We start from the raw sequence: 16,648 nt of genomic DNA, 5'->3' as shown, positions 1-16,648 counted from the left end.
GTTGTTTTGTTTATTTGTGTGTGTGTGACGTGTAGATCAGACTGGCCTTGAACTCACATAGATCCTGGGATTAAAGGCCTGCACCACCACACCAGCCTTTCACCTGACTCCTTAGGAGCAGCTGGCAATTATTAGACAGTTAGGCATGGCGTGGGCATGGTTTTCCTCTGTGTGATCTTGCAGTCACATCTTCCCAGATGAGTTGAACCCCAGTTAAATGCAATGGATGCAATTAGACTGTGGAGCTAGATGGATCTGCACCCCCAACAAGGGACCCCAGTTCACCAGTAGCCAGGACGAAGCTAGTGCCCAATTCAGTTAACTCATTGTTAACTGGGGGCCTGCTGTTGAGCACTTGGTGTCGGACTGCAGGAGGAGCAGGCACTGGGGCCAGTAGGGCTGTGTTGGGATGGCAGTGCCCGTGCACAAGGCACGGACTAAGGAGAACAGCATCAGAGGGCTGACAGAGCAGACCCTCTGCTGTACCATTGCATTCTGGGAAGAGGCTAGCCTTGAACCCTTGGTCCTCCTGCCTTTATCTCCCAAGTGCTTGGATGTTATAAGCATGTTCCATCATGAAAGCTATGCCAATTTCTTTTGTACTTCCCTTAAAAATATTTTTTAACGTAATTGACTTTTTTTAAAAAAACAAATAGCACTGCTGAGTCCCTGTCTGCTTCCTTCTCTTTTGAGTGTGTGTTTTCTGCTCCTGTTTCATCCCACTGCTCCAGTACTGGTTCCATCTTTTTGAATTCCTTATTTAAAGTTTTCACACAAATCCCACCTAAAATCCTATCAGTTGATAGTGACAGCCATCTCCTATCTGCCCTTGCCCTTGTCTCCTATGAGCTTTGCATATTCCAAATGGTCCCAACCAGCACTGCCGTGAGTCCCACTGCAGCCCTTGGGACCACGGTGTGACATTTGCAACTTGCCCACAGTACTGCATCTGGATTGATGGACTCAGCGCCCTCCTGGGGAAGGACATGTCCAGTGAGCTAACCAAGAGCGACCTGGACACACTGCTGAGCATGGAGATGAAGCTGCGTCTTCTGGACTTGGAGAACATCCAGATCCCCGAGGCACCACCACCGGTCCCCAAGGAGCCCAGCAGTTATGATTTCGTCTATCACTACGGATGAGCAGGAAGGGACTGGGGCCCAGGAGAGACACTGGCAGACTGTGCCTTGCCTCTACTTGTACAGACTCTGGAGTGGTCATAGTGACTACCCCTCAAACCCAATGGGACCCAGGACTTCTCTTGGACCCCATTCTCTAGGAGTCATGAAGTCAGGGCCTGCCGCCCTCCTCAGCACCACAGAGCCTGGGGTTGGGCCTGGAGGAGTGAACTCAAGATGCTCTTTCCTCCTACCCTGAGTCTGGAATTGGACTTACCAACAGCCATCCCATCCCGAGCCTACTCTCTGGTTTTCTGGAGAACTCATGTGGGCTGGAGCTGGCCCAGGAAAGGCTGCCCATGGGGACTGGAGGACTGGGATGGTGTGAGCCTTGGAGTGACTGTCTTCAGTGGCTCAGGCAAAAACAGGCCTAGTGCTTCTGCTTACTAGGTCTCTGAGGGCTCATTCCAGCCTCATCCTGTGCCAAGATGCTGCAGCCTCAAGGTTGGCCCTTATATATCTGTCTCTAGGAGTATCCATCTCTCTTGCCCACACAGGTAGCAATCTCTTCCCCCAAGCACTCGGTCTCATGCTGGCCAGGCAGATGCCTCCAGCCTGAGTCCTGCTCCCTTAGGCTCCAGGAATACTCCAGGAAAAGTGAGGTTGAGGCCTCCTCGCTCTCTCCCTCCATTTCTATCTTTTCCTTCCTGAGGAAGAATGTTCCCATGCTCCCTAGTTGCAGGCCCTTCTGTTTGCTTCCCTCTTGCTCCCAGACTTGGGGCAGTTTGCCTTCCCTTTCTTTCCTTTCTGGCACTGTGGTTTAGCCATTAGCCATGATTTCAAGAAGCAGCTAGGGCCACAGCTGTGCCATGGGCCTTCTCTGGTGCTGCAGCACTTGAAGCACACGCACAGCCTCTCCTTGGACGCATGTTAACATGATGGTATTCAGTACTGGTAGCCTGGCATGGTGGTACTGCCCAACCAAGAGTGTACTATATATTTTCTTTACTATAGGCCATACTTATACAGACGTGTATATATATTTATATAAGACCATCCTATCCTAGGACAGAATATTGAAGGGAAGATGAAACTGAGCATAAAAAGGGATGCTCTGGGTCATGAGCTAAGCGTGTAACCAGAGAGCAGCCAGCTTCCTGTCAGTGACCGTGTTTTCAATAAATACTCTTTCATGGAGACTGGTTCCTATAAACACCGGCTCCTCTGCACTTGCTCCCTGTCACAAGGGTAGGGAGGCATTCCATTTTCCTGGGAGCGCTCCCAGCCTCCTTCCTGGAGCCATCCTCTCCCCTCCTCGTCTATCCTGCTGTGTCATGCACAGACTACTCATACCTGCTGGCTAAGCATGCTCACAGATTGTGGTACCAGGACAGAGTGTTTCCTGCTCGGCCCTGCTGGGTACAGCGTGGAAAGACGTACCGTACACCCCCAAGTTTCCATCCTCCCTCTCTTCCCTGCCAGGGACACAGCCAGGGAACAGCTCGAGTACTTGTGCCTTTCAAAGAAGACATTTTCCGCACCTCGTGTGCTGCCTGGACTTGGTGCCCAGCCTTCCAGCTGGTGTTTTAAGCTGTTGCTCCCATCAGCAGCCTTGGTAGCTGGGAGGCTTGAATGAGGGCAGTGATGAAAATAGATACTTCCTCTTGCCACTGTTAGAAGGGGGTGAGGACAGGCGCTTTCAGAGGGCATAGAAAGTGCATGCAACACAGGCCTTGAGGGCTGAATGAAGCCAAGACCTTGGGCTGCGATGGGTACCATTGTAGGTCTTAGGAAGCATTGACTGAACTAATGCTTGCGTGATGCCAGCTGGCAGCAGCTTGCAGCAGCACTGTACACAAAGCACAGCTTACACTCTGGCCTTGAGCCTTCCGCTAGGAACCAGAAACCCAGCCAAGTCATGTGCAAGGATCTGTTTGCAGTCAGTCTTAGTACAGAGCCCAGAAGGGCAAAAGCAGAGAACCGGGCCAGCTTGGGTCTGCAGCCCTAGCTCGCATGGCTTACGAGGTTCTCTTGCCCACATGCCCTGTGCTTAAAATGAATCGAATCTGGGTGTGCACAATTGGCATTCTGAAGCCACTGCAACCTGCTTTCTTGGGCTCTCAGTAAAAACACACCCTTCCCATCCCTTCCTTTCGGGTTTCGTTTCCTCTGGGATGATCTTCACCCACTCAACCTATTGAATAATTCTCACAAATGTATTAAGTATATGTAATTTCACAAGTGTCCATTATTACTTTGCCCAGACTGTCTACATTTCTAAAATTTAATGGTCCTCACATCATTTCCTGATGCTTAAGGCCCCAGAAAAAAAGCACATGAAAGAGTTATTAGTACATGTAATTCGTTCCCACATGCCAGTTTTGGGAAAGAGACAGAGGTTATAAAGCCTGCTGTGGCCGGCTTGGCTAGAGAAAGATGCTCTGGCTCCACCCACCCTCACCGGCTTCCGGCGGAAGTCTCGCCTCCAGCGGCCCAGTGCCCAGCTCGCGCTTCCGGCAGGAGTCTCGGGGCGAGCGCCTGGGTGGAGGAGGTAAGTGGGCGTGCGGTGGGCGGTCCCCTGCGTTCCCGCCCAGCCCGGGCCTCAGTTTCCCCTGGCCTCTCGTGGCCCTGGGCCCATTCGCCGGGCATTTACCAAGCACTTACGAGGGGCCGAGTCTTGAGGGGGAACCAGATGGACGCTGCCGGGCAGGCGCGGCGATGACACGTGAGCAAACACAGACGTCACGCAGGGGGATGTGCCACTCTCGGTGGGGGCTTTGGGGAAGGGGGACAGAAACAGAGAGCATCGGGTAACCCGGGAGGACACCGGCTGATGTGTTGGGCACACGGCTGAGTGTGCGGTTGCAGGGCTCTGGCAGGCGGGATCCTAGGAAGACCTATGGCCCCAGCCCAGGGGTTTCCAGTCTGTTGGTGCTGTCTGTCTTAGTTTCTCTCCCTGTTGCTGTGCTAGAGCACTCCAACCAAAACAACTTAGAAAGGAAGGGGAAGGGCGTGATTTTCCACACAGTTCTGTGTGCAACATCGTGGGGAAGTCAGGGCAGCAAGAGCTTGAAACAGCTGGTCACGTCGCATCCACAGCCCAAAAGCAGAGAGTCACGAATGTGTGCTGGTGTCCCATTCCCCTCCATGCATTCTGGGAGACCCTGCCCACAACTAGATGGGTTTCCTCGTATCAGTTAACCTGATCTAGAGACTCTCTCACTGGTGTGCTCCAAGGCCCGTCTCCCAGGTGATTGTAGACTGTGTCAAGTTGACAACTCAAGTTCTGAAGTGCAGGCAGTAGGTGAAAGGTAACTGTGGCTTAGACTGCGGGTAGAGAAGGGAAGAGAAGTGGGTGGGTCAACACATAACTAGAGGTGGACTTGACAGGGCAGGATAAGAATGCAGAGGGGCGACTGCCTATGGCCAAAGCCAACAGTCCTTAGGATGACTTTCTGAGTGACTTCAGAGTGGGACGGAGACCCGAGAAATATTAGGGTAGCTCCCCGGGGCACCTTGAGTTGAGCTGTCAACTGGAGCTTCCTAAATGGCAGTTAGTTTCCTCCGTCCTCACAGGAAGTTTAAGGTGGTCTTGGTGGGATGGGGACGAAGGCAGAAAAGCTGGGTTCCACCCCTCAGGGACCAGTTCTGATCAGCTGAGTTGGAGAGAAGGCACTGGCCAAGCAGCAGTCCGGAAAGCAGAAGACTTCAGGGACTGCTGCAAGTTACGCCCCATAGGTCTCTGAGGAGGAAGTGGTCAGTTTCGCCAGGGAGCCACAGAAACACAGCCAGACAGACTGACTGGACAGCTGTGCTGTAAGAGGTGACAGTGGGTCAGTGTCAAGTGCTGCTTCTCATGCTAGTGACACCCTTGCCCCAAAAGCACATGGTCAGAGCATATGAGTCCTCTCAGGCCAGGTGCTGTGATCTCAGCAGGAGGTGGACGCAGAGGGCTCTGCTCACAGGGCTTTGATGTTCCAGCCTGTGCTTTGAAGCACTAGGCTTCACCATCCGGGCTACAGCTGAGGTGGTAGAGGGCGGCCAGGTGCCGCAGCGTTGCTCCACCCTGCTCTGAGTTAGCTGCTGTTTCTCGGGAACAGGGAGACTGAATCCATTGCTTGGGCAGATGTGATCACAAGTCTGCTCTCACCGCAGAGTGAGGGTGAGGGCCGCAGCGGTTTCACGTCTGTGTGTCTGGTGTGAGGCCAAGCACTGCTTCGTGATGGCACGTGGAGCGAGGGGCCGTGTGCTTCCCGGGGCTGTGTGCTTCCCGGGGCTTTCCAACTGGCGCTTGGCTTTGTGTTTGGGGCTAGTGACTTTCTACATGGTCACCTAGAGGTGGGGAGCTAGACAAGCTGTCTGAAGGAAAGGCAGGCTGAATAGTGGACAGAGAGCACCGTTGTGACCAGGTAGGAAGTCATCAGAAGGTGGCGGGCCAGTAAATTGATAAAGGGAACAGGCTGTCCTGGCGTGTAGTATGCTCCGCCTGGGAGGGGAAGCCATGGTTCAGAGGGAGCAGTGTTTTTCCTGCAGTGTTGGAGACTCAGCCCAGGCCCTCCACATGCTCTGCCAGCACTGCAAGGTAACTAACTTCTGGACCCAGTATGGTTGTTACAGTGTGGGTTGGGGGCATAGTACCCCTGGCATCCCGTGAGTAGAAACAGGGATTTGATAATGGATTGCAGTACACAGGACTGACTTCCCCCAGGCCACAGAGCGCTGGCGTTGCGGGAATGTGGACCTTGAGGTCTGTTCGAAGTTGGTTTGAGCCTGTGTCCCCAACTGTCCAGCAGTGTAAACAGGACCCTGTGATTAATGGCCCAGGTGAACAGGTCTAGTCAGTGGTTGGATCTCCCTCTAGGGCTCACGGGGACCAGAGCAAGCTGCATGCTGGGGAGATATTAGCCTGCAGAAAGGATGTCAAGATGCAAGGCTGCCTTAGGCCAGTAGGGCAGTGCCTCTCCCTTGGACCCACCATGTCTTTCGATCTTAAACTGTACATTAACTCGAAAACCAGTGGTGTCCTAACCGTAGGTGAAGGGAAGGTAATTGATGACGGAATAAAATGTGTCCATCTGTCAGTTCTGACAGAGGTGCTAGAGTCACATGAGGTCACTGGTGTTCCTCTTGCTATAGAATACCTGGGAATGAGCCCACCATAAGGCTAAGCTCACAGCAACCATGATAGCAGTCCCAGAGATGTGAGCTGTTGTCAGCAAAGAAGCTTTCCAGAATGGGGACTCTTGGTTCCACTTTGACAGCATGCAATCTCATATGGTAGAGCCCTGGAAAACCATGTTTACAGAAATCAGAAGTGAGCCCTCTATGTGACTGTCAGAGATGTTCAGAATACAGAATGGTGCTGAGCTCCTTGGGCAGGGCCTTTGCAGTCCCTACTCACCGAATGCCAGGAGCTTCCTCCAGGTTCCAAACTCCTCAGAGATAGCCACAGTCCAGGAGTCCTTTTGGCAGAGCCCAGAGCGAGCCTAGTTTGCCTCAGGAGGGAATGTGATAACAGGTTCCAGAGTGCAGAGTGGACTGACCAGACTGGAAGGAGGGAAGTCAGATCCCACGATGCTGGAAGGCTTCCAGGGGAGCTGGCATTTCAGCACGATGGGGAGGAAACAGCTGTAGTATGCCCAACAATGGGCCAGTGCTCCCCAGTGTCCCCTGAGCCAGGCTTGCCCTGGGCACTCATGGTGTTGCTGGGCTGATTGACAAGTGGTAATTTGGTTTGGTGGGCACCTGCTTTCTAGGAGTAGCTCTTGGAGACCAGGGCAAGGGATGCCTGGGTCACTTTAGCTCCTCAAGACCTGATGAGTGCCCTGAAATCCCATACACACACACTGTCATGGGGCCATCAGACCAAAGGAGAATATAGAGAGTGCCAGGTATGTGTGAGACCCTTGTGGAGTGCAACCTTACGAGGGACAGCAGCGGGGGTGGGGGTGGGGCTCAGTGGTAGCATGGCTCCTAGCGCGAGACTCTGGGTTCTGCCTACAGCACTAAAAAGAAAAAAAAGTCTTCTCAAATCACACCCCTCTCAGTTGCTACAAGAGAAAAGTAGGAGAGCAATGGTGGCTCGTAGACAGGTCCCTGAGGAAGAGGATTTGTACTGAGGAAGGATGGAAGGGTGGTCATCCCCTCTGTGCCGGGACAGACTGGCAGAGACAGACTAGACCAGATTAGACTCAGAACTGCAGGCGGACTCTGGCCTTTGTGAAGGTACCTGGGCGCTGCTGGAGGGTTGAGGCAAGGTCCGACAGCACTACACCTACCTGTTGAAAGGTCACTTTTCATGTGAATGTACGCTAGAGCCCTAAGTCCCTGTGCTGGGGTGGGACCCATGGCCTCTGTGGTCACTGTGGCCAGACTCTCCCTCTCTTCTCTCCAGCGGCAGAGCTGGGGACCTGTGACCTCCATATCCAGCTAGCCATGGAACAGTTTGGCTCTGGCCACCAGCCCCTTAGGTGAGGACTCCGTCTGGGGCCCATTGCACAGCCACACCATGGAGGTGAAGAGAACTCTTCCAGCCAGGGGAACTGTCCTTTGAACACCGTGGTCCAGCTCTGCTGGTTCTTCCTGCTAACCATCTTCAAGCAAGGCTCCTGCTCCTGCTGGCCCACGGATGGGGAGGTGGGCCCTTGATGTCGCCTTTGTGTGGAAGGCGGTGCTGACGCTGGGCCTGGTCCTCCTCTACTACTGCTTCTCCATAGGCATCACCTTCTACAACAAATGGCTGACCAAGGTAACCAGGGCCTCGCCAGCACAGGGTCTGGCCTGCAGGTGGCTGGAGTTGGTACAGTTGTATTGGGTCTTGGTGGCTTTTCCTGGACATTGGCCTTGAGAGGGCTAAGCAGGTGACCAGCAGGTTGTGATGAAACTGGGTAGGAATGAACCCCTGGGCTGCCTCCTCTCTGTGTGACCTACACAGTGGGGACTAACCCTTGTTCCAAGGGGTCACTATGTGGCTGAGTCCCTGGGTTGGCCCCTGGCACCAGAGGAGGGAGGAGACCCTGGGTTGACCCTTATCACCAGAGGGAGGAGATAGAGGGGCGAGCCACATCTCTCCACTCCTGACCTCTGCTTTGGCCCCACAGAGCTTCCATTTCCCCCTCTTCATGACCATGCTGCATCTGGCCGTGATCTTCCTCTTCTCAGCCCTGTCCAGGGCGCTGGTTCAGTGCTCCAGCCACAGGGCCCGAGTGGTGCTCAGCTGGACTGACTACCTCAGAAGAGTGGCCCCCACAGGTAGGTCCCGCCTGAGGACGGCTGCTGGAGAGCCTAGGCCGGAAATCAGAGGAGCCCTCGCTCCCTACTTGTCGCCCGCTCTCCCCCCCACCCCCGCCCCGCTTCTTCCTCACCTGTCTCCTACTGTTGCTTCTCGTCAAAGCAGGCAGCATCCCTGTCCTTGCTGGCTTACGTGGGCTTCAGTGGGTTCCACCAAGTGCGAAACAGGAGCCTTACTGGGTGACCATGCTAGGTCGGGCTAAAAGATTTCCAAGGTCTTGAGTGACAAGACCTGAAAGGTGGATGGGTACCTCTGGCCCTGGGAGTGTGAAGTCAGAAGGAAGAGCCCTGCTGGTAGGAGGAGCAGAAGTTGGCAGTCTGGGCTAGTTGTGGATGGCCAGGTGCTCTGGGAGCAGCTTGACAGGATCAGGTTAATACTCTTGTCTGGAGCTGTTCAAATTACTAAATAAAGGAGACTGACAGGCCTAGCCAATCAGGATGGACTCACAAAGGAGACTGATGGGCCTAGCCAATCAGGATGGACTCACAAAGGAGACTGATGGGCCTAGCCAATCAGGATGGACTCAAAGGAGACTGATGGGCCTAGCCAATCAGGATGAACTCAAGAAGGAAATTGATGGGCCTAGTCAATCAGGATGGACTCACAAAGGAGTTTGATAGACCTAGCCAATCAGGATGGACTCACAAAGGAGACCAATGGGCCTAGCCAATCAAGGTGGACTCACAGAGGAGACTGACAGGCCTAGCCAATCAGGATGGATTCTTGGCCAAGTGTTAACCTGGAGTTGCTTGGAAAGGAGGGGCAAGCAGGGTCTCAGGTGCCTCAGCCACATGCTTGCCGACTGGCTTCTCTGACCGGGTGTCCTCTGTCCCCATAGCACTGGCAACAGCACTTGATGTGGGCTTGTCTAACTGGAGCTTTCTCTACATCACCGTATCACTGTGAGTACTGGCCACACCCTCCACCCCCCATACAGGCCAAGCTCACTTGCTCTGTCCAGCGGGCAGTCTGTGTAGCCAGCAGTGGGCCAATTACTCCATCAGTCTCTGGGACCATCCCTTGCTCTCCCTCCGCTCCTTACTGGCACCCAGCAGTGCTCCAAGAAGTCTCCAGCTCCTCCTTAAGCCCAGTGCAGAGAGAGCTGCTGCACCTGCCCGCCAGGCAGCAAGGAGAAGCCAGGGGACTGGACAGAGCAGCTATAATTGCTTGTTGGGGGAGAAGTCAGCAGAGTAAAGAACCAGACAGTGGAGCATTGCCATCAGCCCAGCTGGTCACCAGTCACAGCTCTGATGTCTTGCTTTAGAGAAGGCAGTCCCTCAGGTCTCTGTCCAGGTTTCTCTAATCTTCCTTACCTAGTCTCTGCCAACAGCCAGGTAGAGAACAGAACTTGGTGAACTTAACGTCAGACCCACTACTCCTCCCCCATTGACTGTCAGGCCCCTAGGAGGCTTCTCTTAAAAGCTCATACATCAGCACAGATCTCACTGGCTTCCTGCTTTTGCTCTTTGGGTCTGCAGCCGTGTATTTGTGGGTATCTCTGCTCCAGGTACACAATGACCAAATCGTCCGCCGTGCTCTTCATCCTGATCTTCTCTCTGATCTTCAAGCTGGAGGAACTGGTGAGGCCCCACATCCCTTTCCCTTCCTGTCATTGCATATGTGGAGACCACTGGCCCGGGTCTCTTACAATGTCTTTCTTGGGGAGGGGACCTAGATAGAAGGTGTAGAAGAAGCAAGTGCAGGAGGGCCAGCATTCCCCGAGGCCTTGGGTTCCCATGAAGAAATTTGGTACTCATTGGGCACACTTGGAGCCTGGAATGGGCACCAGTACTTTGAGTACGATGTTAGAAACATGCCAGCTGTGTGTCAGCCGTGTCTGCCAGTAGAACCTCTGGAAGAGATGGGGCGTGGAATGGCTGGCTCCTGATCCCCAGCCCCAAATGTGGCACATGCTTGAGGCTGAAGCTCCCTGTGAGCTGCACTGTTCCCTCCTAGTGTGTGGCTTGAACCCCAAGCTCCCTGTGAGCTGCACTGTTCCCCTCCTAGCATGTGGCTTGAACCCCAAGCTCCCTGTGAGCTGCACTGTTCCCCTCCTAGCATGTGGCTTGAACCCCAAGCTCCCTGTGAGCTGCACTGTTCCCTTCCTAGCATGTGGCTTGAACCCCAAGCTCCCTGTGAGCTGCACTGTTCCCTTCCTAGCATGTGGCTTGAACCCCAAGCTCCCAGTGAACTGTACTGTTCCTCTCCCAGTGTGTGGCTTGAACCCCAAGCTCCCAGTGAACTGTACTGTTCCTCTCCTAGCGTGTGGCTTGAACCCCAAGCTCCCAGTGAACTGTACTGTTCCTCTCCTAGCGTGCAGCTTGAACCCCAAGCTCCCAGTGAACTGTACTGTTCCTCTCCTAGCGTGCAGCCCTGGTCCTAGTGGTCCTTCTCATCGCTGGGGGCCTCTTCATGTTTACCTATAAGTCCACACAGTTCAACGTGGAGGGCTTTGCCTTAGTGCTGGGGGCTTCATTCATCGGCGGCATCCGCTGGACCCTTACACAAATACTTCTGCAGAAAGCTGAACTGGGTGAGCCCATGGGGAAGGTTGGGAGTCGGGCAGACAGGCCAACAGGCCAGGTGTGACAACTTCCCATGTCGTGTTCTGCAGGCCTTCAGAATCCCATTGACACCATGTTCCACCTGCAGCCACTCATGTTCCTGGGACTCTTCCCTCTCTTTGCCATATTTGAAGGTACACTCTGTTTTCTACCTCTGAGCACCGTAGTACAGCAGATCCCACATTACTGCTCTGAGCTCAGCACAGTGCTAGCCACAGGGGTTGCCCAGATCTAAAACTCAGTCCCTCCCCAGACTCCGTGGTTTGGGACTGGACAGACACACAGAGAATGACTACACTCTCGTGACAAGGGTACAAAAAAATGATGTGTGGAGTACAAGGAGTCAGTGCAGACAGTGCGGACAGCTCCAGATTTTCATTGCCCCTATAACCGGATGTGGAGGACTATTTTCATCCCTATGTGGCAGGAGAAAGAAACTAAGGGAATGAGAAAGGTGAAAGCTTGCCCAAAGCTCCAAAGCTCGTCAGCAAGCCAAACTTGGTGCTCAACAACCTGGCATTGGGAGGCTAGGCCCTCTGTCACGTGGAGTGCATGCCTCCCAGGGAGCAGAGTCAGGGTCTGCCCCAGGTGGGATGCTTGGGTCGAAAGGGGGGATGGTAGAAAATGAGTGGTGGATGTCTGGATTGATGACACCAGGACACCCTGGGAAGCAGGGGCAGGAGGCTCTGCCTTGTGTGCTCAGGGAACACGGGCAGAGTAGCAGCTTCCGCGGCTGGGGTTGGGAGACAGCCTGGGTACACGGACAATTGTTCTGTCTCCTGTGGCTTCCAGAGAAGAGGCAAGGCCAGGGGGTTGTACAAGGTGGGCAGGATGTTGCCACCTTCCTTTCTTCAGGGCTTTGGGATTAGTCTTGTTTACCCTCCTTCTCAGAGTCCCAGCTGTCCTCAGGGTCATTACCGAAAATTCCAGCCCACATCCATTTACGTTTCAAGCAGCGAAGCGTCTCCAGCCTCCCTGAGAAAATGATTCTGCAGCCTCGTTGTCCAGGAAACTTGTGTGTGGAGCCTCGTGCTCTTCCTTTTTAAAGACTCTCCCCATTCCTTCATTACGCCCCTTGTAGCAAACACCACACTCACCCCCTCCCCAGGCGTCCTCACTGTTTCCCCCGCTCTGCAAACCTCATCCAAAAGCCCCTGGTCGCCGCCACTTAGCAAAGCTGCATGGATTTAGCTCCTTTAATCTTCTCTGGTAAATTAATCCCCCAAGCGCCTTCATTACTTATGTTGCTCTTACCCGAATTCTCTTCAATTTGCCACTGCCTTTGCAGTGCTGCTGAGCCCTGCACCAAAACAAGATGGCCCGAGTGCCAGGCTACTGGCCTGGGGCACACTCTTGTCACAGTTCTGTGCCCCCTTCCCCTCCTGACCCCCAAAGTTCTTGTCCCCCTTTAGCTCCCACCAGTGTCTACTGTGCCCAGTGGATTCTGACCTCACCCCTCTAACACGCCATGGGGACCTTCTGTGGAAAGAGCCCAGGACCTCTTTAGGGAGGGGCCGCAGCTCCCAAAATGAAGCAAGGATTGACACGTTGTACAGTGTGCTCTGGAGCGAGGGGCTGTAGGTTTGTCATGAAATTACATGTGTGTGGTTTGGTTTGGTTTGGTGTGGGATGTGTCTTACGTAGGTCAGGCAGCGCTTCCTATATTGCTGATAGCTGAGGTCACAAGTGTGCGCCACCACACTCTGCTTTGGGCTTTTTTTGTTTTTTGAGGTTTGTTTTGTTTTTGTGTTTTGAGGTCTGTTCATTAGATTATACTGCTCGTTGGAGAGATGATAGTCTAGTTGCAGCCCCATCATTCTCTCAGTAGGGAAACCGGTAGCCAAAAAGGAGGCATCTCTCCACCCAAATCTATCTGCAGCTTTGTAGTGGCAAAGCCCAGATTTGAGCTGGGCTGTATAGCTCAGTGGTAGTATATGCCTAGCATATATATATGTGTGTGTGTGTGCCCGTGTGTGTGTGCACATATATGTTCACATACACACAGTCTAAAGGTGAGGAGCCCTGCATCCATACATTTTGTGCCCCTGTACAATCAGCCTCTACCCACAGGTTCAGTTCCTCCTTGTTCTGTTAATGGGATCTGTAGTGCCACCATGGTCCCTGAGTCTCAGGTCATCTGCATGGGACTGTTTTCACATACCCCATCCTGTCTCCTGCCTCAGACAATCGTCACACCAGGCCCTGGCCTCCCACTCTCTCCCTGTGGCTTTCAGGTCTCCATTTGTCCACCTCAGAGAAGATCTTCCGCTTCCAGGACACAGGGCTGCTCCTGTGGGTTCTTGGGAGCCTCCTCCTTGGCGGGATTCTGGCCTTTGGTTTGGGCTTCTCCGAGTTCCTCCTGGTCTCCAGAACATCCAGCCTCACTCTCTCCATTGCTGGCATTTTTAAGGTACATACTGGGAAGTAACTCTAGGCCTGGGTGTGCCTGCGTTGTACTTCACTGGCAGCTTGGCTCCCATGGCAGAGGCCTGGAGCCCTCATCTAGGTTGATCAGTGAAAAGTCCCAGCTTTGAGAGCTGGGCACATGAGTCAGGTCTGTGGAGGAGCTTCCCTCTAGACAGGTAGACCTTGTGCTGGAGTAGTAATACCCAAAGCAAACATTCGGGTGGAAGGGTCCTCTGGCTATGATGAGGAGAGCCCTGTCCATCTATGGGTGCCTGGCAATGGCAGACTCCCTCCTGTGGGGCACCTGAGTCGTCGTCTGGGGCCCGAATGGCTTTCTGCTTTTGCTGGGAGTCTGTGGGGAGCACCTGTGCACCTGCATCTCGGTGACACCGGGAAGCCTGCAGGCTGGTGATCCTGGCATAGAGGGCCCCCACTTCTGCCTCAAGGGTCAGCCTGTCATACCAGCTTCTGACCCCATGTCCTGCCTCTGCCACAGGAAGTCTGCACCCTGCTGCTGGCGGCTCACCTGCTGGGTGATCAGATCAGCCTCCTAAACTGGCTGGGCTTCGCGCTCTGCCTCTCCGGCATCTCCCTGCATGTGGCCCTCAAGGCCCTGCATTCTAGAGGTACGGTGGCCTCCTCCCCATGGCTTAGTATTATTGACTGTCCCGCCTACCATTCAGCTACCTCTTACCAATGGTTGCTGTAGCTTGGGACATGTGCCAGATGGCACTGCCACCCCGGGAGGATAGAGGTCATCTCCAGAGGTTACTAGGTCAGTAACCGGTGTGTCTACCCCAAGGTGATGATGGCCCTAAGCTCCCGAAGGGCCCGGACCCCAGCGCTGACCTGGAGCTGCTGCTCTGGAGCAGCCAGCAGGAAGAAGATGACGAGGAGTATTTTGTGACCCAGGGGCAGCAGTGACCAGTCCAGGAGCAGTGGAAGCAAGCCACTCTGCTGTCCGCTCTGCTGACCACTCTTGGTGGGGACCAGGGGCCCAGCTGCTTCCTCAGAGCAACTACAGGTGGTGGCCTTAGAGTCACCTGTAGGACCCTGGTGGGGGATGGGGGTGGCTCCTGCTCTTTCCTGGGGAGTGTGGTCCAAAAAGTGGATGCCAGGCTCACCCAAAACCTGGCAGTGAAGGGAGCCAGTAACCTCTTCTCCACTGTTGCTCTGGCTCAGAGAGCCAAGATGAACTTCAGGTGTGTAGTTTCTCGGGTTGCTGGGTTTGGACTGCAGGGCATGGCATCTGGGAAGGAGCCATGGAGAGGCTGGGCCTCATCACCTGGACAGCCGCTTCCTCAGAGAGTGGATTTATTTATAGTTGAAATAATGATTTCCTTCTCCACTGCCCAATGTTGCCTGAGGCATGAGAGCAAGGAGAACCCTGGGGCCTGGCCTCTCCTTCCCCTGCCCGGGGCCTTTTCCTCTGCCCTGCCCTGCTCCTCTCCTCTTTCTGCCCAGACCACATCCTTGGGGCCCTACTACAGACCCACCACCAGAAATAAATGAGTATTTGCTCAGTACCATCGTCTGGAGACTGCCAGAGTCACAGCCTAGGTTTGCATTCTCTCTCTGCCATGCCCTACCCATTGTGCGACTTTAAGTGGATGACTTAGTTTCTCTGTGCTGTAGATTGTCTATCTGTTTTTTAAGAAGAAAAGGAAAAAAGATCATGTCTATCCCAGGCTTTCTGGAGAATGTCACATATTAAATATTATGTATGTATTCTTTAAATATTGTCAAGAACCGAGAGACCATGGCCTAAAAAAGAATTTGCCGAGCTGCTGGGTGAGGATTCAAGGCTGCTTGCTATGTGCTATGTGTGAGGAGGGACTCAGTTCCAGAATGTGGGCCAAGTTGTGCACTTGTCTAGACCGCAGTCCCATGGGAGGCAGCAGGGCCATGCTGTGGGGCTGAGCCCTCTCGTAGCTTGGCGCCTGGTGGTTGCGCCCTCCTCAGAGAGCTGGTCCCCTCTGCTTTGACCAGGCTCTCCTATAGAAGTGCTTCAGGCACTCACGGCAGGTGGCGCCATTGGCTCACAGTTTGGCTCCAGCCCTGCCTGCTACCACCCCTGCCCAAACCCTGGCAGCAGAGGGTGCCTGACAGCAGTGGCATCTGTGTAAGTTTGGGCAAAGACCCAGAAGGGGCTCTGTGTAGAGCTGGAGCGAGTGGATCTCCATTGGTGCCCAGAACGCACGGACCACAGACTTCTGGAAGGGACAGATAGTAAATATTTCCATTGAGGACCATATGGTGTATGTTGCAACTTGAAGCAGGAAAGAAGCCTTGCATGGCACAGACACAAAGGGGTGGGGCTACAACCCAATAAAATCTGGTTTCCGAAAGTGAGTTCTTGCCCACCTCCTGCTGGAGAGGGATCCCTGGGAATTGAGAGTCTGGCAAGGAGACTGAGGCCCAGAAGCAACCATGACTGCCTGCAGCCAAGGAGCTGGAACTGTGATTGGTGTCGAGTCCCTGGCACCCTCCACTCTCTAGAACACTACCTTATCTGGCTCCTCTGCCTTGGGCTCTGCAAGCTTGGAGGTCAGAATCACACAATGCTCTTGTTCCAGCCCAGCGATGTGGGAAGAAGCAGTGGGGGTAGGGGAAGAGGGTGGGGGGCTGAACTGGGGAGGCTGCCTGCGAGGGAGAGGGCTGTGCAGCCCAGCCTGCTGCCTCAGGTGGATGAGAGCTTCCTGTCTACTCTGCACCACCCCCCTCTCCAGGACACAAGCTGGCACTGCTGTCTGGTGCAGTAATTACAGGGTGTGGAGTGGGTCCTCACCGCTCACATGTTGGGTTCAATGACAGCCCCTCACTTAGCAGCAATTACCAGCCAGGCCTAGAGGAGGCCTCCTTCCCTCCTCCCCCACCCAGCCTGTCCAGCTGCCTGGCCTCCTGGTCTAGACTGTCCACCCTCAGCCCTGAGACCTCCAACCACCCATGCTGTCTGCAACCACTGCATCTTGGGGGCTGCAGCGTCACCATGGTAACTCAGCGTTTGCCCAGGTTGAAGGAAGCTGAGGATGTGACTGGTCTCTGAGGCTGTACTGTTTGTCCCCAGCTCCAGGGCTGCTACAGCAGCAGAAAGGGGAGGGCTGACCTAGGCCTGAGCTTTAAGTGCTTACATGCCCACCACCTCTCCCAGGAGCCCACAGTGGGAGGAAGGTTAATGACCCTAATATACTAGGACACTGTGGTTGGTGTGTGGACAAGAACAAGCCAGAGGTTTGCTGAGAGCCTGGTATATCTGCAATTCCATTCTT

The 16,648-nt window shown here is 54.2% G+C and overlaps 2 protein-coding genes across 3 annotated transcripts in view; both read left to right on the top strand.

The window, feature by feature from the left end:
- Window positions 1-2,331, top strand: part of Elmo2 (engulfment and cell motility 2) — a 38,271-nt gene extending 35,940 nt beyond the window's left edge. The window contains exon 21 of the mRNA XM_075963052.1: window positions 942-2,331. Coding sequence (XP_075819167.1) covers window positions 942-1,142 — 201 coding nt within the window. The 3' untranslated portion in view covers window positions 1,143-2,331. The remainder of the gene's footprint in view (window positions 1-941) is intronic.
- A 1,256-nt stretch (window positions 2,332-3,587) lies between these two features.
- Window positions 3,588-15,116, top strand: Slc35h1 (solute carrier family 35 member H1). Of its 2 annotated transcripts, none has more exons than XM_075963050.1 (10): window positions 3,588-3,669; window positions 7,513-7,866; window positions 8,219-8,369; window positions 9,248-9,311; window positions 9,917-9,989; window positions 10,774-10,942; window positions 11,024-11,107; window positions 13,208-13,383; window positions 13,876-14,005; window positions 14,182-15,116. In XM_075963050.1, the coding sequence occupies exons 2-10, from the start codon at window positions 7,747-7,749 to the stop codon at window positions 14,301-14,303; spliced, it is 1,089 nt and encodes a 362-aa protein (XP_075819165.1). In that variant the 5' UTR covers window positions 3,588-3,669; window positions 7,513-7,746; the 3' UTR covers window positions 14,304-15,116. The 2 variants fall into 2 exon arrangements, with proteins under 2 accessions (XP_075819165.1, XP_075819166.1); XM_075963051.1 differs by lacking the exon at window positions 3,588-3,669 and adding an exon at window positions 3,676-3,843.
- The last annotated feature ends 1,532 nt before the right edge of the window (window positions 15,117-16,648 follow it).

The sequence above is a fragment of the Microtus pennsylvanicus genome, chromosome 2 (genome assembly GCF_037038515.1).
Source record: "Microtus pennsylvanicus isolate mMicPen1 chromosome 2, mMicPen1.hap1, whole genome shotgun sequence".
Taxonomy (NCBI): domain Eukaryota; kingdom Metazoa; phylum Chordata; class Mammalia; order Rodentia; family Cricetidae; genus Microtus; species Microtus pennsylvanicus.
The sequence above is the reverse complement of the archived record's forward strand: the minus strand, read 5'-3'. Positions and strand labels throughout refer to the sequence as shown.